The 24275-nt window shown below is 51.2% G+C and overlaps 1 protein-coding gene across 1 annotated transcript; it reads right to left on the minus strand.

Moving 5' to 3' along the window:
* Positions 1–525: 525 nt before the first annotated feature.
* Positions 526–11465, minus strand: Trim63 (tripartite motif containing 63). The gene is made up of 9 exons (XM_027937541.2): positions 11103–11465; positions 10193–10365; positions 7162–7330; positions 6314–6409; positions 5040–5273; positions 4320–4342; positions 3895–4019; positions 1762–1836; positions 526–577 (listed from the first exon to the last, which is right to left on the minus strand). The coding sequence occupies exons 1-9, from the start codon at positions 11259–11261 to the stop codon at positions 567–569; spliced, it is 1065 nt and encodes a 354-aa protein (XP_027793342.2). The 5' UTR covers positions 11262–11465; the 3' UTR covers positions 526–566.
* Between the last annotated feature and the right edge of the window lie 12810 nt (positions 11466–24275).

The raw sequence follows: 24275 nt of genomic DNA on the forward strand, positions 1-24275 counted from the left end.
TCAGATGGTTTGTAATAACAGGAAGAGAGCGTTGTGCATTTATTAAAACAACATAGGACACGAACTCAGACCCCCACCACGGCGGGGATGGGACCTGAGATACAGTACATTTCCCCTTCCTAGGCCCCTGAGTGCTGCCCTGCCCCCCCCCCCCATGAAGGAAGGAAGAGGGTGGCTCCATCTGCCTGGCTTTCTCCCCCTCTTTCTGACAATCAAGCGTTATACAAAAGTTCCTTTACAAAAAGCACCAAATTGGCATACATATACAAGTATATACAAAAAAGAAAAAAAAAATCACATTTTAAAAATGTACAAAATATTTCATTTTGCACCAACGTAGAAAAGTGTCCTTTGTGATTGCTTCAAGCATGTTTCCCATTCTGGTTCAGTGGCTGCTGGACACAGTGATGGGGTCCTACTCTAGTCCCTGCTCTCTGAGCAGAGAAGACCTCCCTATTGCAGCTGGGCCCCGACCCCTCCCTCCCGGGCCTGTCACCAAGGCAGGTGGGCCCGCCCCCCCCCCCCCCCCAGTCTCTCTGCATCCAGAGGGTCTCTCATCCAGCTCCTTATTGGTGTCCTGAAATTTTAAAAAGAAGCACTTGGTCAGAAAGGGATTCAGACCCAGAGCTTAAGAAATGTAGCAACTTAGAAATATAGCAATTATTTTTAACTTTTTTGTGGTTGTAGATGGACAGAATGCCTTTATTTTATTTGTTTATTTAAAAATTTTTTTTTTAGTTGTTGATGGATCTTTTTTTATTTATATGTGGTGCTGAGAATCCAACCCAGCACCTCACACATGCTAGGCAAGCGCTCTGCCACTAAGCCACAACCCCAGTCCTTTTTTTTTTTTTTTGTGGTGCTAAGGACTGAACCCAGTACCTAGCAGCGACTTAGAAATAAAGCCATTAAACCATATTTCCTTCCTTTTAAAACCAAAGTGGAGCCCAGTGCAGTGGCGCACACCTGTAATCCCCGCAACTTGGGAGACTGAGGCTGGAGGATCACAAATTCAAGGCCACCCTCAGCAACTTAGCAAGACCCTGGCTCAAAACTTAAGAAGGGCTGGGGGATAGCTCCATGGTAGAGCACTCACCTAGCATGTGTGGGGCCTTCTGTTTGATCACAGGTATTGCAAAAAATAAAATAAATAAATCTGTAATTTTTAAAATGTTAGTAATGAATTTTCAAAAACTTTGAACACGATTGCTGCCTGATGAAAACATCTCAGTGGACCTAGCCTGGCTTAAGGCCCCTTGTCTTTTCCCTCAGTGGCCTGTCTTTTCCCCTTCTGTGTAGAATTGCTTTCCACTGAGGAGGGTCACTTACATATGAAACGGAAACTTTCTATGATGAATAATTTGGGGGTTTGTTTGTTGGCACTGGGAATTGAACCCAGGGTTACTCTACCACTGAGCTACATCTCCAGCCCTTGTTTAATTTTTTAAAATTTTTTTATTTTGAGGCAGAGTCTTGCTAATTTGCTGAGGGCCTCACCAAATTGCAAATTACTAAGGCTGGCCTCAGACTTGAGATCCTCCTGCCTCAGCCTCCTGAGTCTCTGGGATTACAGGCATGCGCCACTGCATGTAGCTGGTTTTCTCATTAAAGGTAAAGAGTAATAACCTTGCCCTTCATGGGTTTAAGACACACACTGGGAATAGGACAAAGTGTCACCCCCAATGCCGGCATGGCACTGTGCAAACGGTAGGTACCTCGCGTTGTACGGAAGGAATGGATGGAGACCCTTGGAGTTCTTACCTTCCTCCTTCCCTTCTGTGGACACTTCCTCTTCCTGATCTTCCTCTTCCTCAATGAACTCTTCCTCATCCTCATCTGTGACAGAGACCAGCTGTGTTAGGATGGTGCTGCTTCCCCAGACCAGCTGCCAGGAACAGCCAGGCTTCGAGCCCTCTCCCCCTGCCCGGCTCCAAGGGCCACCGGGAGGCCACAGAAACCTCCATGTTCCTGCCTCCTCGGGACTCTTCTCTCCCCTCCAGCCGCAGGGTTTATCCCTGTTGGCCTGTGGCCACAGAGACCTGGGGGGGACCTAGGGAGCAGCCCTCCTGCCTCTGCACATCTCAGACAGACAGAGGTTGCCTGGGGAGCACAGGACAGACTCCTCCTTCTCAGGTCAGAGTCCTAGAAGATCATTTCACTCTGCTTTTGAAATCGGCTTGCTCAGCACCCGACCCATCTTCCTCATTCCTCAGCCCACAGAGGGGAGGATATGGGAAGGAACAGGTCTGGGGCCATCTCTGCTCCTTACACTGAGTACCAGAGGGACAGTGACCGAGCTGCAAGCTGTGACCCCATTTTCTCATCCTGGGGCGTCTCCTTCGAGCTCTCCAAACAGGGAGCATGCCCCTTCCCCACCCCTCTCCCAAGACACCTCCTTAATCCTGTGGGACCCCTGAGGGGTTGTGTAGTCAGGGTTTGTCAAGTGTCTCCAAAATGCCTCCAAAAGCCCGGTGTGGGGAGCACACCTGTAATACCAGCAACTCTGGAGGCTGAGACAGGAGGATTGCAAGTTTGAGGCCAGACTTAGCAATTGAGTGAGGCCCTAAGCAACTTAGTGAGACCCTTTCTCAAAATAAAATAAATAGGGCTGGGGGTATAGCTCAGTTGGTAGAGCGCTTGCCTTTCATGCACAAGGTCCTGGGTTCGATTCCCAACACCAAAAATTATAATAAATAAATTAAAAAAAAAATCTGGGGATGTGGCTCAGTGGTTAAGCACCCCTGGGCTCAGTCCCTGGTACCGAAAAAACAAAAACAAAACAAGCCAAAATGCCTCCAAAGTCACAGTCAGCATTCTAGCCAAGGGCCTGGGTTCTGTGCGTAACCCAGGGAGTTTGTTGTTGTTTAATCATTATCACAACCACTGCTCACTTTAGCTTTCACTGGGGACTCACTGTTTGCCAAGTGTTGTGCTAAGTGCTGTATACACGGCATGTCATATACCCTCAGCAGGGTCCTGTGAGCCAGATGACCCACAGTGGGATTGGAGTGGACTACTCACTAGCTGTGTGGCCTTGAACCACTTGCTTATCCTCTCTGAGCTTTAGTTTCCTCAACTACAAAATAGAAATGATAATAGAACCTATCTCATAAAGTTGTACTGAAGGATAGGATTGATGTTAAGGGCTTAGTGTGCGGCACATGGAAAGCCTAATCAACGGGCTCAGTAATTGGCAGCCGTTGGTAGCTATTGATGGTATCCTTCCATTTTACCTACGATGCAACTGAGGAAGGTCATGTCCGCAGGCAGCACCCACTCTTGAATACCTCAGTTTAGGGAGGGAAGCCATGGAGCAAGGGGGTGATCTACAGTAAGGGATGGACTCATCCATTGCTATTTCAGTTTTAGGACCTTTTTTTTTTTGTTACTGGGGATAGAACCCAGGGGTGCTCAACCACTGAGCCATGTCCCCGGCCCTTTTTATTTTTTGAGACAGGGTCTTGTTAAGTTGCTGAGGTTGGCCTTGAACTTGCAATCCTCCTGCCTCAGCCTCCCAAGCAGCGGGGATTAGAGGTGTGCGTCACCAAACCCAACTTCAACCTAGTTCTTGAAGTTATAAAATGAAGCTCAAAGAGGTGGAGGGGGACCTTGCAAAGGTCACACAGATAACACACAAATGGCAGAATTGGGATTTAAACTCAGGTCTGTCTGATTCCTTACACTCCGTCTTTGGATCCATAAGTAACTAATTGCTCCACAATTATGCTCCCGGCACTGTACTGGGCTCTGGGCTCATCTAGAGGTTGGCCGCATGAGTTTGGCTTGGCAGCTGGTGGGGTTGTTAGTGTAGCGGCCTCCCCACGGGGCTTGGTGGGAGAGATGCTGGCCTTCAGGGCCAAGCAGACAGACAAGTGGCACCATGGCCTCCTTTACCTGTCCCAAAGTTGATGGCCCTGAGGGTGTCCGCTATGTATTCTAGGTCCAAAGTAAAGTAGTCCATGTTTTCAAAGCCCTGCTCTATCTTGCCCAGCTGGCAGCCCTTGGAAGCTTCCACGATGCTGCAGGGAGAGAGAAGGGTGAGACCACGAGGCTCAGCTCTGGGGTCTCATGGGGCAGCCCCGGCTCTGGGCCAGGCCCAAGCCCTAGCTTCAGGGAGAGACTCCCGGAGGCGGGGGGCAGAGTGTTTCCTCTCCAGCCTCAAGCAGAAGGATGGTCCAAGGAAGTAGGGATGCACAGGCCAGAAAAGCCATCCAGGGTCCCCTCCCCGTGGGCCTAAAGCTCAGGGGTCCCACTGGACAGGCATCAGGGGCCCTGCTGGGCGTTGGGCGATTAGGCCAGAGGCCCTGGAGGACACTGACCTTTTGATGAGTTCCCTGGCACTCTGTGGGGGAAGAGAGGACAGAGGTTAGGACTACAGCCAGGGGTAACCCCAGGAAATGTGCAGAGACAGTGACTGGGTGCTGCAGATGGACACTGGGTGCCTGTCCCTAGCCCAGTGGTGACCCACACCCCACCTGAGCTGAACGGAACTTGGATTTTCCCCCTCTGTCCATGGTCTGCATGTGTCTTGGTCACCACCCTTGGACCCTCCCATTGGCCTGGTAGGAGGCCAGGATTCTCCAGGTATCAATCCAAGTCCTCCTACAGCCCGAAGCCTCCCAGTCAGAAGCAGCCTAATCACCTCTTCAGGTGCAAAGCCTAGCCCACAGGAGCTGAGGAAGTTTTTAGTGAACTGAACTCTGACGTCTTACAGCCGAGCCTTTTCTGTCATCTCCTCACAAGCTCTTCCAGGCTCTGCCTTGTTCACCTCTGTATCCACCTCAGCGCCTGTGCTATACTAGGTGCTCAATTAATTGCCTCTCTGTGGACCCCTGTATGTTGGAGCTTCCAAAGTCAATTCACAACCATCCCCTTATTTGATCCTCATTAAATCAGTAAGAGGAAGGTAGTTTGTTACATGTCCATTTCACAGATGAGAAAACTGAGCCTCTCGGGTTTAAATGACTTGTCCAAGGGGCCATGGGTGGGCAGTGGAAGGGCACACCCTGAAGCTGCCAGGCCTTCTGAGTCCCACTCACCAGGAGGAACGTGGCCCCGCCAGGCTCGTCCAGGGACTGGATGGCTGTCTCCACCAGCTTGGTGGACTTGTCGAGCTGCCCACGGTACTGCTGGATGAGGGCCTCGATGAAGCCCAGCTTCTCCTCCTGCTCCCGCGTGATCCGCTGCAGTAACTCGCTCTTCTTCTCGTCCAGGATGGCGTACAGGGTGTCGAACTTCTGACTCAGCTCTTCCTTCACCTGGTGACTGTTCTCCTGGGGACAGAAATCCCATGGTCACATCCCGTGGGGTCCTTACTACGTAGCTTTGGAGGAGGCCTTATGACATCCCCATTTGGCAGAAGGCAAAGTGAAGGCCGGTGAGGAGGAAAGCACCCGTGAGGTCTCAGAGACGCTCAGTGACGTGTGGAAGCTGGTATCGTGGAGAACAGCTGGAGACTCAGGTCACAGAAGGTGACCCCTCTCCAGGCCCCAAGTTGCACATTTCCCTCCACGTGGGGTTGAGGCTGAGGCTGGAGGCAGGAAGGTCCGCCTCACTCCCAGGTGAGGTGGAAGTCAGCTCCCTGTAGCGGCTCCAGCGGAGGGGCAAGCTCCCTTCTCCCCAGGATGCCACACCTGAGCTACCTTCTCTGTACAGTGGATATGACAGTAGCGCCTCTCAGATGGGGAACTCTCAGAGGCCATCACCTTGTCCCCCTCCTTCCTTTGAACCCACCCTGCCCTCAACTTTTCACCCGTGGCAGTTACTTCCCCAGCTCATCTCCAGCTCCCCGCCTCAAGGGGAGACAGGAATCCTGGATGCTTCTGCAGGGCTGGGAAAGTCCCCTTCTGCCCTCTGCAGTCTTGCCACTCAGAGTGTGGCCCGTGGGCCTGCAGCTTGGGCAAACCCTGGGAGCTTGTCAGAAATGCAGAGTTGCACGCTTCCTCCCAGACCTACCGAGTCAGAACCCCCAGGGTGGGGGGTCATGTGCCTCTAACGTTGGAGGAGCTTTGGGCTCCACAGCACACTGGAGAAGAGTGTTCTGAAAATTACTAGTGCTGAATAAATGCTGGGGATGATTGGAGGGCACTCCCTGGTCAGGGACCAGGTCCGTCTTGGTCATGCCCGACACAGCTGTGCCCACGAGGCATTTGTTAAGTGAGCAGATGGACGGCTTCATCCCTCCCCGGCCATCCCTGTGGATTACCAGGGGCTCCAAGCCGCAGCCTTCATTCACAACCCAGGAGCGAGTCTTTCCCAGAGACCAGTTTTACGGGACTTCAAACCTCCAGGCAGGGCTCTTGCGTCCCCTCACCTTGGTCACTCGACAGGAGTCCTCCAGCTGAGTGATGATGGTCTGCACACGGTCATTCCCCGCCACCAGCATGGAGACACAGTTACTCAGTTCAGTCTAGAGGGGAGGAGTGGATGGGAGTCAGGAGGAGAGACACAGAAACAGACTCAGGCTGGCATGCTCAAACATGGCAGCGACATGGTGCCCTCAGTCCCCTCTCTGCTAGAAAGGGTCTCCAGCTTTACTGGGGTGTCACTCAGGTCCATAGCAGAGAATATCAGAGCGATATGCATCCCTTATTTTACAGATGAGGCCCAGAGAAGGCAGCTGAGCTGCTCAAAACACACAGCCAGGTACTAGCAGAGGAGGGGCTGGTAACTGAGAAAGGAAATAGAGTTGGAAAGTTCTAGAAGAAAGAGATCAAGAGAGGAATAGAAAGTAGGGAAGAAAGAGTACAGAAAGGGGAGCTAGAATTTACCATGTGGACAGGATGGTGAGGTCAGGGGCCCCGGGAGAGGGCTCTAGGCTGCCTCGCGTTGCAGGCGAGTACGGAGTCTGGAGCTCTGAGGCTCAGGTGGAGATATCTGGGGCCCAAAGTACACAGGATGGAGAAGCCGTGGCCTGAGAGGGCCTGGTGTCCTGGCGGTGGGGTCTGGCTTCTCCCCTGTGGCCACACCCAGGGGCTCTCAGATGGTTCTAAGTATAACCCATGAGCTCAGCCACCTCCCCCAGGAAGGCAAGGGCTGATGTCCCTGCGGCCTGGGAAGTCCCTCCCGAGGGACTATTCCTAAAAGGCCTGCTCAGCAAATCAACGAGGATCAAATCCACCTCCTGAATCATCTAGGGGTAGAAGCAGCCCAAGCTGGTACCTTCTGTCCCTGGAAGACACTCTGCAGCGGGGCCACCTCGCAGGCCTGGTGGGCTCCGAACACCTTGCACATGGAACACGTGGGCACCTCGCACGTGAGGCAGTAGATGTTGATTTTCTCATCTTCGTGCTCTTTGCACATCGGGTGGCTGCCCTTCTGCAGGGGCCGGCTAAGGTAAGGGACAGTCACAGGTCAGGGGGAGTCCCGAGCCCCTCCCCCGGCTTCAATCACAGAAGGACCAGAACCAGGGAAACAATGTCACCAAACCTATCCCCACATCCCAGGACTAGACTGCTGGGCTTGGCTTGGGGCTCTGCCAATGCAGAGGACATGGGACGGGTCTTAGAATTCCAGAGAGTGGACTTGGAGGTGGTTTGGAAAATAGGAACCCTCCCTCCCCAGTGAACTGACTTGCCCAAGGTCACCCAGCCCGGCAGGGCAAGGGAGACTAGAGCGCTTTGCTCTAATTATAGTCACCGCAGCTCTTGGTTGCTGCAGACTGGGCTCTGAACTAAGCAATTTATACCGATGGCCTCATGTAATTCTATATTCAATCCTCCAGACTGTATCCTCCACCCAAGCTGAGACGCTCGCCTGGTCACCTCGTCCCTGAATCTACAGTGGACAGTACCGGGCGCGAGGAGATGTCATTCAATCCAGGTAGAAAGAATAAACCAATAAGCACAGCCCGGCGACACCTGAGGCTCAGAGAGGAGGCCACGCGCTGCTGAGTCACACATCTAGCACAGGGATGGCGGAGCACAGGGATGGCCCAGCGCCAGCCTCAACTGACTCCCAGGGAGTCTCCCCTGGGTCCAGAGCTGCGGCTTTCTCTCTCCTCTACACTCATGCTTAGGGCACCTTCACTGCATTCTCCACTTAGGGCTTCCGGCGAGTTCTGTGTCCTTCTCACAGGATAAAATCAGCCACTTCCCAACCCAGGTTGGGGTAGGCCTCACCCCTCCGGCTAGACCATACTCTCATCTGAACGGTTCCCAGTCCCTGACACCACGGGATCTCATCCACGTCAAATGATGACTGTCCTCTATCCGTGTCAACGCCTCGCCTTCCAACAGCCTTGCGTGACTGGTCACACCCAGGCTTTATTGTCCCCTCCAGTTCTGGACTAAGTGTCTTTCCAGACTTGTCTTTTTGCATCCTTGAGCCCAGGGTCTCCATGCTGGCAGGAGACCACCTGTCCCCATGCCCTGGGGAAAGAGCCCCGGATGGCCGTGCAGAGGTGCGGCAAGATCCTGAGGGTCAGTGGCCTGAGCTCACCTCCCTCCCGGGGACCCACCCTGCCGTGCTCAGGTTTCAACATCTGGGTTCAAATCAGATTGTTCTGCCCCTTATTCATTGTGGTTTTGGACAAATGAGCTCACCTCTCAGAGCCTCAATCTCTCTCAGGACTACTGCAATTGGGGCGGAAGTTGTTTGTAAAGAATGTGAGGCGCAGGGCATGGGACAGACCCTCAGCACAGGGCAGCCGTCATTACCACTTGACTCTTCGGAAAGGCCTCAAAGGGTTCGAACAGGACATGCTCTTAGGTCCATGCTGGGTGGGCTGATTATCTGGTACAATATCAATTGTATTTAAATTTCTTTGATCAACAATATGTTTGTATTTTTGTAGCACTGAGTTCTAGGAATACCAGGGGCAAGATAGCCCAAGAGTTAAGAATATTCAGATTGTGGAATCAGTCATAGATTTAACACTTGCTGGCTGTGTAACCTTGGACAAACCTCTGACCCTCTCTAACCATCTATTTCTTCATGGAAATAAGAAAGCCTTAGAGGATTACTGTGAGTATTACACAGGAAAAATGTATAAAAAGCATTGAGTACATGCCTGCACATAGTTCTCAATAAATATTTGATTTTAAACATTTCTATCCATATCTTATTTGACAGTCACAATAACAGATTTTTTTTTTGTACTGGGGATTGAACCCATAGGCACTTTACCACTGAGCCACATCCCTGGCCTTTTTTATTTTTTGTTTTGAGGCAGGGTTTTACTAAGATGCTTAGGGCCTTGCTAAATTGCTGAGGCTGGCCTTGAACTTGCAATCCTCCTGCCTCAGCCTCCTGAGTCTCTAGGATTACAGATGTGAACCACTGCGTCCCGCTACAGTAACTGATCTTGCTGTCCATCCCCTTTTGAAGACTGGGAAAGAAAACGAAGCCCCAAATCCTCGACCAAGAGGTCCCAATGCTTTAGTAACAGAAGCAGAAGAGCAAATACCATCCTGCAGGCCTGAGTTTTGGTCACTGGGCCTGGTCTGTCTCCCTCGGGCAGGGTGCTCCAGGGGCTTGGTGAAGGTTCTGGAGCACCATCTCATCAGAACGCCCTGACCTTTTTTCCTCTGGTGCTGGGGCTTGAACCCCGCCTTGTGCTGGCCAAACACACGCTCCACCACTGAGCTATGCCCCCACCAGGGCGTCCTTTTTTATAAAGCTCTCCCTCCCGCACGGCTCTGTCTCTGTCCACTTGGAGGCCCGACATGACGCTGCACAACCCCACCATTCAAGTTCTGCCTGAGACGGAGCTGCTGTGTTGGCTGGGTCAACCCAGATCCTCGGCTTGCTTTGCGGCCGGGAATGCTGGGTACTGACTTTGCCTCTGTGGGCCTCAGATGCCGGTGGAATGGGGCTAACGAAAGTCAGGCCCGGGCCATGGGGCACCTAGAGGAAGCATCCCAGGGCCCAGCTGTAGGTGGGGGGAAGGACCGTTGCTATTATCCGCAGCCTGGCTGTGTTCTCACGGGGCACTTTCTCTGCCACCCGGGGCCACGCCACTGGCTCCTGTCTCCTTTCCTTACACCTCATCTTTCCCCCCATCTCTGTCTCAGTGTCCCCCAAGAGGGCAGCCTAACCCCCTTCCCATGCACCAGGTGAGCTGAACAGCCACGGGAGCCACTCCTGCCTGAGGAAGACGGTGGCTCTGAACTGCGTCCTTGCCCAGGGATGCCATGCTGAGCAGACACAGCAGGAGGACAGTGCCTGGGAGGTGGCAGGGGCCTGTGCTGACCTGGAGCACTCCTGCTTGTAGATGTCGATGATGTTCTCCACCAGCAGGTTCCTCTGCAGACCGTACACCCCATGACGATCCATGATCACCTCGTGGCGACAGGAGGGGCAGCGGAAACGGCCACCAGACATGGACAGCGAGCTGCTCCGGTTGGTCCAGTAGGGATTTGCAGCCTGCAGGTGACCAAGGCAGAGGTGAGGCGTGTGCCTCCTCGGTCGCTTCCTGTCCCAGTCTCCTAGCCATCCCCTGCTCACTCCAAGGCTCCGGTCAAACCAGAGCCCGCAGACCTGGGTTCAAGTCACCTTTATTCTGAGTGTCGTTGGGCAAGCAGCCTTATCTCTCTGTGCCTCCGTTTGCCCGCCCATGAGAGGGGCCTTATGATTACAGCAAGGTCCTGGGACTGGCACTTCACAGAAGCCAGAGGGACTGAGCATTTCCTGCAGTGTCCCTGGGAACCCCGCCTCCCGCCTCCCAGCCAGGACCTCCACTTGTCTTTCTCAGGGAGATGGAGCCCCTCCTGCCCCCATATTGAAGCAAACACCCTCAAAGGGAAGATGCCCCTGCTGCCCAGGGCCGCCTGCCACCCTCCTCCCAGAGCTCCTGGCCCTGCCACCAAGGCTGGCTCGGCCCCAGGGGTCTGGTTTCTCTCTCCTCTCCGCCTGCCTCCCCCACTTATCGCTCCAGGCATTTGACTCTTGACCACAGAGTGAACAGGGAGGGCAGGCAGGGCGGGAGGGGACATGCGTCATGGAGAAGGACTGGGGCGCAGAACCACCCCAGCCCCCTCCGCCCAGTCCTGAGCCACCGTCAGGCCTCCCTTTGGAGGGAAAGAGCCAGTCCTGATTGGAAGGGTCCTAGGCTCAGCGGGAAGGAACCACTGGGCCCCTGGACAGGCCATGCCGGCACCGACCTGGAAGACGTCACTGGCGCACTTCCGGCAGAGGTTGTGCTGGCAGGGCAGGATCACCACCGGCTTGGTAAACATCTCCAGGCAGATGGGGCAGATCAGCTGCTTCTCCAGGTTCTCCATGGGGCTCCCATCCTGGATCAGGCTTGATTTATAATCCATATCGCTGGAGCGAGGCCGCCTCCCCCACCACCTGCTTTGCAGACCTTTGCCACCCACACTTGCTCAGATCCTCTCTGCTGTCTCCTCCGGGAGCCCGAATTCTGTCTTGGGCTGAGGCCCCTCTGGTATTTATAGCTGGGCTGCAGTCACATGAGCCCCGGGAGGGGACCAGCTGAGCATTCCGATGCCAAGTGGCCAGCCGGGCTTGTGTTTCCTCCAGGCCTGAAAGACTTGGCGCTCTCAAATCGCAGGCGAGGATGAGCAATCGCTGTTCCCCTGGGACGGGGGGCGTAAACAAGAACAGCCTGTTCGGAAGCTGGCTTAGGGGAGGGTTCGGTACCCAGAGTTTCCCGCAGAAATTGGTCTTCCCCTGGCCAGGGTGCAGGGCCAGGGTGCAGGGCCAGGGAATGGGACCCAGAGAGGGGGCCACTGAGATGCCAGGAGTTAATAGTGCCCCCTCACCAGCCTGATCAATTCCAACCCCTCTCCTACAGCAGCTCCCAAGATGAGGGATCAGGGCAGCTCCCCTCTGCCTCAGACCTGAGCGTGGCATTCTATTGGGGACCCTGGAGACCCCACCCCAGGCAGCCTGTCCCTCCATCCCTTGCCTATTTACCCTTGTCTACTTATAGCACTTCATGCTGAACGGCCTCCCTTGAGACATAGCCCAGTCCCTCATTTGACAGATTTTTGATATGGGTCACGAGGAGAAAAGGACCTTGTTCAAAGTCACTTAGAAACCTGGCACGCTGTTGCACGCCTGTAATGCCAACAATTTGGGAGGCTGAGAAAGGAGGATTGCAAGTTCCAGGCCAGCCTCAGCAGCTTAGCGAGGCCCTAAGCAACTTCGCAAGACCCCGTCTCAAAATAAAAAATAAAAAGGGCTGGGACATGGCTCAGTGGCTAAGCATCCCTTAGGTTCAACTCCTTGTACAAAAAAAAAAAAAAAGGAAAGAAAGAAAAAGAAAAGTCACTTAGGAAGGAAGAGGAGAGGCCAGGAGTCTTATTCATTCATCAGACATTTTTCTGAGTATTAAGTATACAGCAGACACCAAGGTGACAGATGGATGAGTGATCCATTCCCCTCCCTGAGATGCCCACAGTCCGGGAAGGGAGATGGATAGGAATAACTCTCCAGAGCACTGCCTGGACTTTAGACCTTAGCCAGGGGCTCTCCAGGGCTCTCTGCACAAATCTTAAATTTTTCTTCATTTTGTGGGGTCATTTTTTTTGTTGTTGGCAGGTAGAAGTCATTAGAGCAGTTCCAATGGCTGTTTTTTGTTTGTTTGGTTGGTTTTGGTTTTGGTTTGTGGAACTGGGGTGAAACCAGGGGTGCTTAACCACAGAGCCACACCCCCAGCCCTTTTTGATATTTTATTTAGAGACAGGGTCTCATTGAGTTGCTACAGGGCCTCGCTAAATTGCTGAGGCTGGCTTTGAACTCGCCATCCTCCTGCCTCAGCCCAGCCCGATGCCTATTTGTAAGGTAGGATTTCATGTACGAACCTTGGGGTCACCCAGCCTAAGGTGCCAGGCAGAAGACTGGAAGCAGCGGCCTCCGGCCCCAGGTCGAGTCTAGGAGGTCATGCCACACGTGGGGAAAGTGTGCTGGACTCCAGAAAGAGGGCAACCTGGGCCCGAGAAAGAACTAGCAGGTCAGTCACAAGGGCTGAGCGGCCAACCCCGGGAAAGGAAAGAGAGAGGAGGAGAAGAGGAACCAGAACAGGGCAAATTTGAGGATGGGGTCCCCCTCCAACCAGGCACTAATGGCTGGTTGTATGTGATCACTTAATGCGCCTGGCTCTGTGCCGAGCACCCTGAGGTGTCATTTCATTTCATCATCTCACTAACCCGCAATATAACCACCATATCCCCACTCCACGGGGGGGACACTCAAGCACAGAGAGGTATACCCACAGTGTAAGGTCACACAGTGAGTAAGAGGTGGCTCTGGAGCCCGAGCTCCTCATGTCTCTGCTTGATTGTGGCAAGGTGACACCGCCAGCCAGCCAGGGGTGGGAAGAAGACGAAGATTGTGAAGAGACCACCGCTTCCTCCCTGCTCACAGCCCTCAGGATTGTTCAGACACTGGCAGCACTGTGCCCCAGGAAGGTGGACTTCCCGCTGCCACCCGGGATAAGGCACAAAGACTGTAACCCTCACATGGTTAATTCCACTCTCTTTTGCCTAAGGAGGTAGTTAAGGCCAATGAGACCCAAGGAGAAGCCTGCTGGCTAAAATTAAATTGTTTCCTCCTTGATAACAATTAATAGGGCTGAGCATAGAGCTCAGTTGGTAGAGTGTTTGCCTTGCATGCACAACGCCCTGGGTTCAATCCCCAGCACCACAAACAAACAGATAAACAAACGGATAAAAATTAATATTCAAACAAGGTATGGTGGCACATACCTGTAATCCCAGTGGCTGGGGAGGCTGAGGCAGAAGGATTGTGAGTTCAAAACCAGCCTCAGCAAGTTAGCATGGCTCTAAGCAACTCAGCAAGACCCTGTCTCTAAATAAAATATAAAAAGGGCTAGGGATGTGGCTCAGGGGTTAAACACCCCTGAGTTCAATCCCTAATACCCTCCTCCCAAAAAATGAAAGAAGAAAGCTCATTAATGCTTTTTTGCGGGGTGGGGGGAGTACCTGGGATTGAATTCAGGGGCCCTTGACCACTGAACCACATCCCCAGCCCTATTTTGTCTTTTATTTAAAGATAGGGTCTGGCTGAATTGCTTAGCTCCTCACTTTTGCTGAGGCTGGCTTTGAACTCGTGATTCTCCTGCCTCAGCCTCCTGAGCCACTGAGATTTACAGGTGTGCACCACTGCACCCGGCTCATTAATGCCTTTGAACAGGGTCCTGGAGGGCGGGCAGCCATTTTGCAACCATGAGGTGTAAAGTCTGAGGAAGATGTCAACTCTCAGAGATGACAGAGGGGAACTATAAAGAGTCCCTGGATTGTTGATGCCACCATTTTACTGCCAATTTATCCAACCGGTAACTGCCCACCTCTTGACTAAGATGTGAGATAACAAAAGTCACACAGTATCCGCCCTCATCCACGGATACTGCGTGACTTTTGTTAACTGCAAATATTCATGATTCCAATGCCTGTGTGCCAGCGAGCTTCAGACCCCTGATTTCAGGGCAGACTTCTTTTCTCCCCTTAAGTGCAGATTTGTTGGCCATTCCTACGGGATACTCCCTCAGCACCTAAAACTCACATCCCCCACATAGCACAGCACCTTCCCCAGCCTACCTCCTCCTTCCGCTTTTCTTGCCTCATGCCTCAGTGGGCAACACTACCAGCCACCCATCTGCACCTAGCAGGAAGCTGAGAGTCCCTTCAGTCCCCACCCTCCGCTGCATGCCCAGCCAGTTTCCAGTTTCTGCCTGTGAGTTCCACTGTCCCTTGGGACTTTGAAGACTAAGAGCAAAAACGGTCTCTATCCACCCGGGGTTCTTCAATGAGGGGATGGGTGAGAGTGCAGGGACAGAGCTAGGACCTTTGCCCCCGCCGGCCCTCCACCTTCTCCGGGCTCTTCCCCCTCCTCTCTTTCCTTTCCTGAGGTTGGCCACTTCGGCCCTTGTGACTGACTGACTGGCTGGTTCTCCCTCCTTCCTGAGGTCCTGCACACTTTTCCCATAAATAACCTGAGATTCGGAAGAGACTGAGCATTTGAGCAAGATTTTTTGAGGCGGTACAGACCATGCAGAGAAAGTTCGATAGACAGGGCTGGGAGGGATGGAGTCCATTCTAAAGGCTTGGGAAGGACAGGGCCACTCCCACCTTTGAGGTGATGGGTGAGAGGAAAGGAGGGAAGGGAGGTCGGAGCTGGGAGGTGCAAGGAAGGTGACTGAGGTCAACTCCTGGCTCAGCAGCAGGAGTGGGTGGTGGAGAAGGCTGGGACCCTCCAGCGTGGGACGCAGGAGGGAGAGCCCTGGGGAAGGTGGAGGCCCGGCAGGAGCAGAAGGTCCTTGCTTTGACCCGGCAGATCTGTCATTTGCAAGGGGCCATTCACCTGCTCCTGTTGACTTTCTCCAGCCACACTTGGCAGCCCAGGTGCCGAGCAAATGGACAGTGGGATCGACTCCAGCCCGGGCACAGCAAGGCTGGCGCTGCTTAGAGTCCAGGGGTGAGGCAGGCAAGTGCCCGCGTGGGCCGCGCTGGGCATCAAAACATGTCTTGTCATTTAATCCTCACAACAGCCCTGTGGGGGAGGTATTATGATCTTTGTTCCCCTGTCCCACAGGAGGAAATGAGGTAGAGAGAGTTAATTGGCTTGGCAGAAGTCACACAATCACAAGTGACAGAAAGAGGCTAGGGTTCACGTCCAAGATAGCCTGATTACTAAACCTGTGCTCCTCCACCAAAGTATTTATTGAGTGCTTATTATGTGCGGGGCATTGTGCTGGGTCCTGTCCATTCTTCCTGCTGTCCAGTCCTCCAAATAACTCAGGTTGGAATCATGATTTTCCCTGTTTTGCAGCTGAGTTACAGAGGTTCAGAGAGGGGAAGTCATTCAGCCGAGGTTCAACAGCAATGAGTGACAGAAAGAGCATCGGAACCAGAAAATTGTAAACCATTACCATTAACAATTATCAGAAATACTGTAAAGCTAGGGCAGGTGAAGTGACTAATATAGAATATATCACTGTTGTGTCTGGCCCAGAACTCTTTTTTTTTGGTTGGGGGGATACCAGGAATTGAACTCAGAGGCACTCGACCAGTGAGCCACTATTCTTTTGTTTTGTTTTGTTTAGAGACAGAGTCTCACTGAGTTGTTTAGCACCTCAAATTTTGCTGAGGCTGGCTTTGAATTCATGATCTTCCTGTCTAAGCCTCCCAAGCCGCTGGGATGACAGGTAGGCACCACTGTGCCCGGCCAGAACTCTTAATCACTACATTTTACTGTCTCCCTCTCTCTGCAAGTCTATTTAATAGAAACAGTTATTTTTACTGCTTGTTAATGAAGGTTTCAATCATATAAAGGAGAGAATAGTCTAATGCACTCATGTAACCCAAGCCAGCTTCAACTCTTCAACATTTCCCAATCTTATTTATCTATACCACAAAATATTTCTGAAATATTTTAAAGCAAATGTTAGCCATTGAGTTTTTTTACATGTAAATACTATTTTTTTAATATTTATTTTTCAGTTTTCGGTGGACACAACATCTTTATTTTATTTTTATGTGGTGCTGAGGATCAAATCTAGCACCCTGTGCATGCCAGGCGAGCGTGCTACCGCTTGAGCCACATCCCCAGCCCTACATGTAAATACTTTAGTAAGCATTTAAAAAAATTTTTAGTTGTTGATGGATCTTATTTTATTCATTTATTTATGTGCGGTACTGAGACTAGAACCCAGTGCCTCACAAATATGAGGCAAGCGTTCTCACTGAGCCCCAGCCCCAGCACTTCAGTTTGTATTTCTGATGATTTTTTTTTTACATTATCAAACTTAAGAAAAATAGCAACAATTTCTTTTTAAAAATTTTTAGTTACAGATGAACACCATACCTTTGTTTTATTTATTTTCATGTGGTGCTGATCGAACCCAGAGCCTCACTTGCTGGGCACGCGCTCTACCATTGAGCCACACCCCCAGCCCCATTTTCTTGCTTTTTTTTTTTTTTTTTTTTTTTTTGGTGTCAGGAATCGAACCCAGGGGTGCTTAGCCACTGAGCCACGTCCCCAGCACGTTTTATTTTATTTTTTTAAAGAAAGAGTTAGAGAGTGAGTGAGAGAGAGAGAGTTTTTCAATATTTATTTTCTAGTTTTTGGCGGACACAACATCTTCGTTTGTTTGTGGTGCTGAAGATCGAACCTGGGCCGCACGCATGCCAGGCAAGTTCGCCACCAGTTGAGCCACATCCCCAGCACCCCCAGCACGTTTTAAATCTGAGACAGGGTCTCGCTAAATTGCTGAGGCTGACTTTGAACTTGCAATCCTCCTGATTCAACCTCGGGAGCTGCTGGGATTACCGGCATGTGCCACCTCACCCACCCAGCTGGAATAGGCTTGTTTAACCCATAAGTCTATGCTGTTTTTGATTGTCACTACAGAAGGGACTTTTCAGAAACCTGAGATTTTGAACCTCTTGGTTCAGGGGAAAGAACCCTGGCGTGGGGCCTGGACACCTGGACTCCAGCTCCCTGTCTGCGGGGACTGGCAGCGTGATGCCTATCAGCCACACCCACCTTCGGTGTCTTCAAAACCGCTAAATGGAACAACCACAGGAGATGATCCCCAAAGGTCCTTCCCTGTCCCTGGTGGCCGGTGTGGGGGTGGGGACTTGCCCAAGATGACGCAGCCCCAGGGGTGGTGATGCTGGAAAGGAAATAACTCACCGTCTTCCCTTTCGTACACACAAGGTTCCGGATTGTTTAGACGCTTCCCGGGGACATCACCGAGCAGATCTCTTTCACCTGCGCGTGTCTGCTCTCCCACGCCCCCTACCGCCCCTGGAGGCTGGTGTCCGCCTTGGCTCCGGATTTCCCCTTGCAGAGGGGTGGGGGTGGCACAGACACTGGTTTTCTTCGGGACCGAGATCTCTGCCAAGTGTTTTGATGCCACCTTCATTGAAGAATCTTCCCAAATCACAGGATCAAACCAATGGTCATTTGATCCAGTGGCTAAAGCCAGAGCAGCTGGCAGAGGCAGGTCCACGGGGTCTGGGGCATGATGCAGCCCCAAGTGCCAGGACAAAGTCCACCAGGCCCGGTCCATGTGCCACAGAAGAGAGCAGGGTGTCCCGGGACCTTGTCATTCAAGGCTTGGGCCAGGGGACGCAAAACTCCTCCCACTGTCCCCAGATCTGGTCAACATTGTGGACAGCTACAAGGACTCTGGGAGAAAAGGAACACCCAGGGGACATGAGAGCCAGTAGGGTCTGGAGGGGGCTCCACATTGAGGGTCCTGAAATAGTGAAAGTGCTCTACAAACTGTGAGGTGTGGTGGCTCTTACCTATCTGAGCACACAGCAACAAGGAGGCCACCCAGGACTAACAGATCTGAGGCCAGGTGTCAGCTCTGTCACCAAGGGAAGGTTAACCTCTGTGTGTCAGTTTACTCATCTGTAAAAATGAGAGAAGGGCACAGATCTCTCTGGCCCTTTCTACCCCAAAAGTCTAGGTCTGGGTGACTATCCTTTGGGTGACCGTCCTCCCCTGCACTCTATCCTTTGCTGAAAACTGGTGTCACAGAGGCGGGACCATTTGCCCAGGTACATGCATATGCCCAACACACTCAGGGAGTGATTGATGCTCACTGTCATCCCCTGGACAGTTTCTGTGGATAACTCTGTGGCCTGTGGACTTTCTCTTTTTTTTTCTTCTTCTTCTTTTTTTTTTTTTTTTTTTTTTGTAATTCCAGACTTTGTCTTGCTATGTTGCCCAGATTACCCTTGAACTCTTGAGTTCAAATGATCCTCTTGCTTCAGCCTCCCAAGTAGCCAGGACCACAGATATGTGCCACCCTGCCTGCCATCTGTGGATTATCTACTGCTGCATAACAAATTACCCCCAAAACATGGCAGCTTAAATAAAAAATCAACGTTTATTTAACCGAGCATGTTGGCAGACACCTATAATCCCAGCAACTTGGGATGTTTAGAGCCACAGCCGAGTCGGGATGGAGCCTGGCATTGCCAGAAGGAGTGGTTGAGAGGTGGTGGTTGAGAGTGCTTGAGAGCCATTAAGATGATGATAATTAAGTGAAGCTGTGTATAATTACTGTGACTGGATGATGCTGGATTGGGGCAGGCTGTGTATTCAGATGTATATGGACCCCTGCTGTCCAGCAATAGGGCAGCTCCTGCTAGTTCTCACGGAGTTTCCCATTGAGTTTTCCGTTGAGTTCTCGCGGGGGTTCCCGGAGAGTTGGCACGGAGCCCGGTGGAGTGTGAGAGAGTTCCCGGGAAGCATGCGTGGAGTGCGAGTGAGAGTTCCGGCAATAAAGTAGTTCCTGTTTGAACCTACAAGTGCCTCGTGGCAGCTTGGTTATTTTGTGCCCAGCCAGACTGCGGCATTGGGAGGCTGAGGCAGGAGGATCACAAGTTCCAGGCCAGCCTCAGCCACTTAGTGAGGCCCTAAGCAACTTAGCAAGGCCCTGTCTCAAAATAAAAAGGTCTGGGGGATGTGGCTCAGTGGCAAAGCATCCTTGAGTTTAATCCCCAGTATCCAAAAAAAAAAAAAAAAAATCAATTTATTATCCTATACAGTTTCTGTGGCTCAGAAGTTTAAAAGCAGCTAAGCTGGGTGGCTCGGGCTTGAGGTCTCTACAGAGGTTATTGGCAACATATTGGCTGGGGCTGTGGTGATTGGAACTGGAGGATCTGCTTCCAAGATGGCGCACACACATGGTTAGCAAGTTGGTGGGAGGCCTCAGCCCATGTACTTCCCCCTACAGGGTTACTGGAGCATCCTCCTAACATGGCACCTGGCTTTTCTCAAAGCAAGGGATCCAAAAGAGCAAGACAGCTAGGTGCAGTGGAGCACACCTGTAATCCTAGCAGCTTGGGAGGCTGAGACAGGATAATCATGAGTTCAAAGCCAGCCTCAGAAACTGAGAGGCATTAAGCAACTCAGTGAGACCCTGTCTCTAAATAAAATACAAAATAGGGCTGGGAATGTGGCTCAGTGGTTGAATGTCCCTGAGTTCAATCCCTGGTACTAAAAAAAAAAAAAAAAGAGCAAGACTTTTATGATCCAGCCCAAAAGTCACCCACCATCATTTCAACTGGATTCTATTGGGATGGAAGACCCATCCTGACGCAATGCAAGAGGGGCCTCTACAAGGCCATAAATATGAGGAGGCATGGATTACGAGGACCTTTTTTATATATATTTATTTTTAGTTGTAGTTGGACACAATACCTTTATTTTATTTATTTTTATGTGGTGCTGAGGATCGAACCCAGGGCCTTGCACGTGCTAGGCGAACACTCCACCGCTGAGCCAAAACCCCAGCCCCACGAAGACCTTCTTTGAGGCTGGCAATCACAGTCTGTCCTAAGTGTTTTGTAGGTATGTATCGATATATTAGTTCCTTAACATTAACATTGCCCCTTTATAGAGAAGCAAACTGTGTCACAGAGCAATCAGGTAACTTTCCCAAAGCTAGACTTCAGGAAAGTCTGGAGCATTGTTCTGGACTAAATGCTCCAGAATTCCTATATGGAAGCCCTTTCCTCAGTGGGATGGTATCTGAAGAAGGGGCCTTTGGGCAGCAATTGGGATTAGCTGAGGTCAAGAAGATGGGACCCTGATCTTATGGGATTAGTGCCCCTTTCAAAAGGAATGTGCTCCTTCTCCCTCCTGCACCCACACCAAGGAGAGGCCCTGTGATCAGCACAAAGCAACAAAGCAAGATGGCAGCCTCCCACAAACCAAGATGGAGGCCTCCACATGGGGCCCAACTTGCTGGCACCCTGATCTTGGACTTCCCAGACTACAGAACTGAGAAATAAATTTCTACTGTTGAATTAATCTAATCTCTGGTATTTTGTTAGGTCAGCTGGAGCAGACAGATACAAGCATTAAATCCAGTGGTTCAGAACTTGAACTCAGAGAGTAGGGCTGCCTAGCTGTTGTTCTTGGGTTTCCCCCATCTCTCTTGTCCCCACCCCTACTGGCCCTGGCTTCCCCTGCTTCCTGGTCCTGGGGCCAAGTGAAAGACTCTCCTCACTGAGGGGGGACTCTGACCCGGGCCCCTGAACGACACTGGAAAGACCCAGAAACTAGACTAGAGAAAGCATCCAAGGCAAATTCCCTCTCAAGGGCTCAGTGCTGACCTGGGTGTTCCTTTGTACCCCAGAGAGACCATCTTGGGGGGTCCAGCTGCTGCAGCTCTCCACCCCCACCAACTTGAACCTGGAGGTTGCCACACACACCCTCCGGGACTATCCAGATCATAAACAACGAGCAGGAGGAAAAACAGACTATATTTAAACCAGCAGTTGCTCCATAAACAAAGCTTAAAGACAAGTAACCGGCAGGGAGAAAGCATGAGAAACACGTGGAAAGACCAAGTGTCCATGTCCATGATCGTGCAGATTTTTAGACCCAGCGAGGGACACAGAAAGGCAATTCAGAAAAGAAAGCATTCCCCTGGCCCCCGAACAGAAACAAAACTCAAAGCTGCTTAGCCTCACTGGCTGGAAAAATCACATTAAAAGCACAATAAAATCTGATTTCTCTTCTATCAGATTGACAAAAATATTAAAAATGGAAAATAATCCAACCTTGGGGAGGGTGCAGGGATGTGGGCGCTGCACACCTCTCGAGCTCAGGTTAGGGTGCAATTTGATAAAGTCAAAATGTAAAACATTCCTATTTGAGACTTGGCAGATGTACTCTCAGGAATCTCGCCGTCAAACTAGAAATGACAGAGAAAGAGATGGATGCAGATACACAGATCTATTTACACACAAAGATGGTTTTTGCACTATTGTTTGTAATAGCAAAACATTGGAAGTGACCCAAATTTCCATCAATAGGACAGATAAATGGCTACGGGATCACATAGTGGAATACTGTACAGAATTAGAATAAACAAACATTGCCACATTATGAAACTCATAAACAGAATGTTGATCTTAGAGTATGATTCTGTTTACACAGTGTTCAAAAAAAAGGCAAACTCAGCCAAGCTGCTAGAAGTCACAGCAGTGGTAGCCCTGCATGGGGACAGGCAGGAAGCACCGGGGCTCTGGGAGTATGGCGAGGAGCAGTTTCTTGAGCCAGGTGTGGGTTATCCAGGAGCACCGATTTGTGAGAATGTCTTGAATCGTACATTTAACTATAGTTGAAGAAAAAGTTTACTAAATAATAAAACAAAAGCAAACCCCAGTAAGCTTCCCAACTGTCCATGCAGAAAAATACATACATACATTCATATATATATACACATGTGAATATTCCCCCAGTTTAAAAAAGTTGCAAGAAGTGTCCACATTGAACACTAATAGAGAAAGCTGTCGAATGTCAGAAAGACAGATTGCTGGGCATGGAGAGAAAAATAACAGGCCAATTATATGCAATCTGATCCTGTTCTATTTAAAAATTTTTATGTGTGGGTATGTAAATGTGGTAAAGACAGAAAAAAGTGGCTGGAAAGAAATCCCCAACTGTTCAAAGCCAGTACTCCCAAGGATCAGAACCCAAACAGCCCAGGCTCCTTAACCAAGCCCTTTCACGAGCCCCAGCAAGAAACTTGAGTTCCACTGGAGCCTGGCCCGGCCTCACCTCTGTCTGAGATGGACCCCAGCCAGGAGGCCAAGGGGCACTTTGGATCAGAGTTTCTGGAAGCACTGTGGCCCGAGGGCCCCTGGAGCAGGCAGGTCAAGGCCTGGGGCAGGGGGCGCACAGGACCCTGCAGGGAGGTGAAGACAGGAGAACTAGCCCTGCCTCCCAGAGCCCAGCTGGGAGTGCACGGCCCTAACGGGGTGGGGAATCCCAATTAGCCATCAGAACCCTCAGGACAGCAACATTAAATCCTTGCCCAAGGTCACACAAGTAATAAATGGAACATCCAGGCCTTGAGCCCAAACCTGTCTGACCTGAGTTAGGGGCGCAGCACTGCCCTGGGGACCGAGGGGCTGAAGCTGGCATCAGGAGCAGGGCGCCCCATGCAAACACTCAGAACCCAGGGCAGGAATCCCAGAGGCAGCATGGCCCTGTGCCTGCATCCACACTGCCATCTGGGGTCAGAGCTCAACCACTAAATCTGGCCCCAGGGGCTGCTCCGTTAACTCCGAACTAACACCTTGGGTTCCAGCTTCCAGCTGCCTGGAGGCCAGCCCTGTCCAAAATAGATGCCCTGAGGGACAGCCAGGTCAGTCTACTGTGCCTCTGCACCCGCCAGCCCTCGCCCCCAACTCCTGCTCCTCCCACCGGCCTCCCCTGCCCCAGCCCCAGCCCCTGGTTCTGGGTCACCTCCGCCCTAACAGCCTGCTCTTAGGGAGAAGCAGAGTTGGGGCAGCGGGACTGTGGGGGCTGGAGTAGCCTGGGTCCTGGGTTCAAGTCCCTGAAGTTCAGAGGAAGATATGGCCTGGCTGATTGTCTTCAGCAGCTCAGAACAAGATAATTTACTGATTCAACAAGCTGAAGAGGTGAGGATAGCATCAGTGGTTGGGCGCCTACTGTTTACCAGGTTTATTCAGTCCTTAAAACTGTGAGGGGGGGTAGCAGCATCTCCATTTTACAGATAAAGTAACTGAGGCTCCAGGGGAAGGTGACTTGCCCAAGCTCACCCACTGCCTGGAATCTGGATTTAAGGAAGACCCAAATTTCGAGGCTGGCCCTGCTACTTATTGGGTAAGTTACTTAACTCCTCTGAGTTTCAGTATCTATAGATACTAAATTAAGATCCAATTTATAAAATTATTGTAAGATCAAGGCATGATGGCATAAGCCTATGATCCCACTGATTTGGGAGACTGAGACAGGAGGATGGCAAGTCCGAGGCCAGCCTCAGCAATTTAGCAAGACTCTGTCTCAAAAGGTGAAAAGGGCTGGGTAGCTCAGTGATAGAGTGCCCCTGGGGTTCCATCACTAGTGCAAAAAAAAAAAACATATATATGTATTATATGTAATATATATGTGTTAAATATACTATATATAATATGCATACATATATGTATGTATGTATGTATGTAGATACATGGTGAGGATTGAGAAAAATAATATTAAAACTCTCTCTCTCTCTCTTTTTTTTTTTGTGCCAGGGATTGAACCCAGGGCCTTGTGCATGCAAGGCAAGCACTCTTCCAACTGAGCTATATTCCCATCCCATGTTAAAATTCTTGCTGGTTGCAGTGGTACATGACTGTAATCCTAGCGGCTTGGGAGGCTGAGACAAGAGGATCATGAGTTCAAAGCCAGCTTCAGCAACTTAGTGAGGCCCTAAGCAATTCAGTTTGACTCTGCCTCTAAATAAAATATTTTTTAAAAAGGGCTGGGGATGTGGCTCAGTGGTTGAGAGGCCCCAGCTTCCATCCCGGGAA

Source organism: Marmota flaviventris, chromosome 10 (genome assembly GCF_047511675.1).
Source record: "Marmota flaviventris isolate mMarFla1 chromosome 10, mMarFla1.hap1, whole genome shotgun sequence".
In the NCBI taxonomy this organism is placed as follows: domain Eukaryota; kingdom Metazoa; phylum Chordata; class Mammalia; order Rodentia; family Sciuridae; genus Marmota; species Marmota flaviventris.

Coding starts and splice junctions, on each gene's coding strand:
- Trim63 (XM_027937541.2), bottom strand. CDS start 11,261: ATGGATTATAAATCAAGCCTGATCCAGGATGGGAGCCCCATGGAGAAC. Junction 10,366..11,102: donor GCGCCAGTGACGTCTTCCAG/GTCGGTGCCGGC, acceptor GGTCACCTGCAG/GCTGCAAATCCCTACTGGAC. Junction 7,331..10,192: donor TACAAGCAGGAGTGCTCCAG/GTCAGCACAGGC, acceptor CCCTTACCTTAG/CCGGCCCCTGCAGAAGGGCA.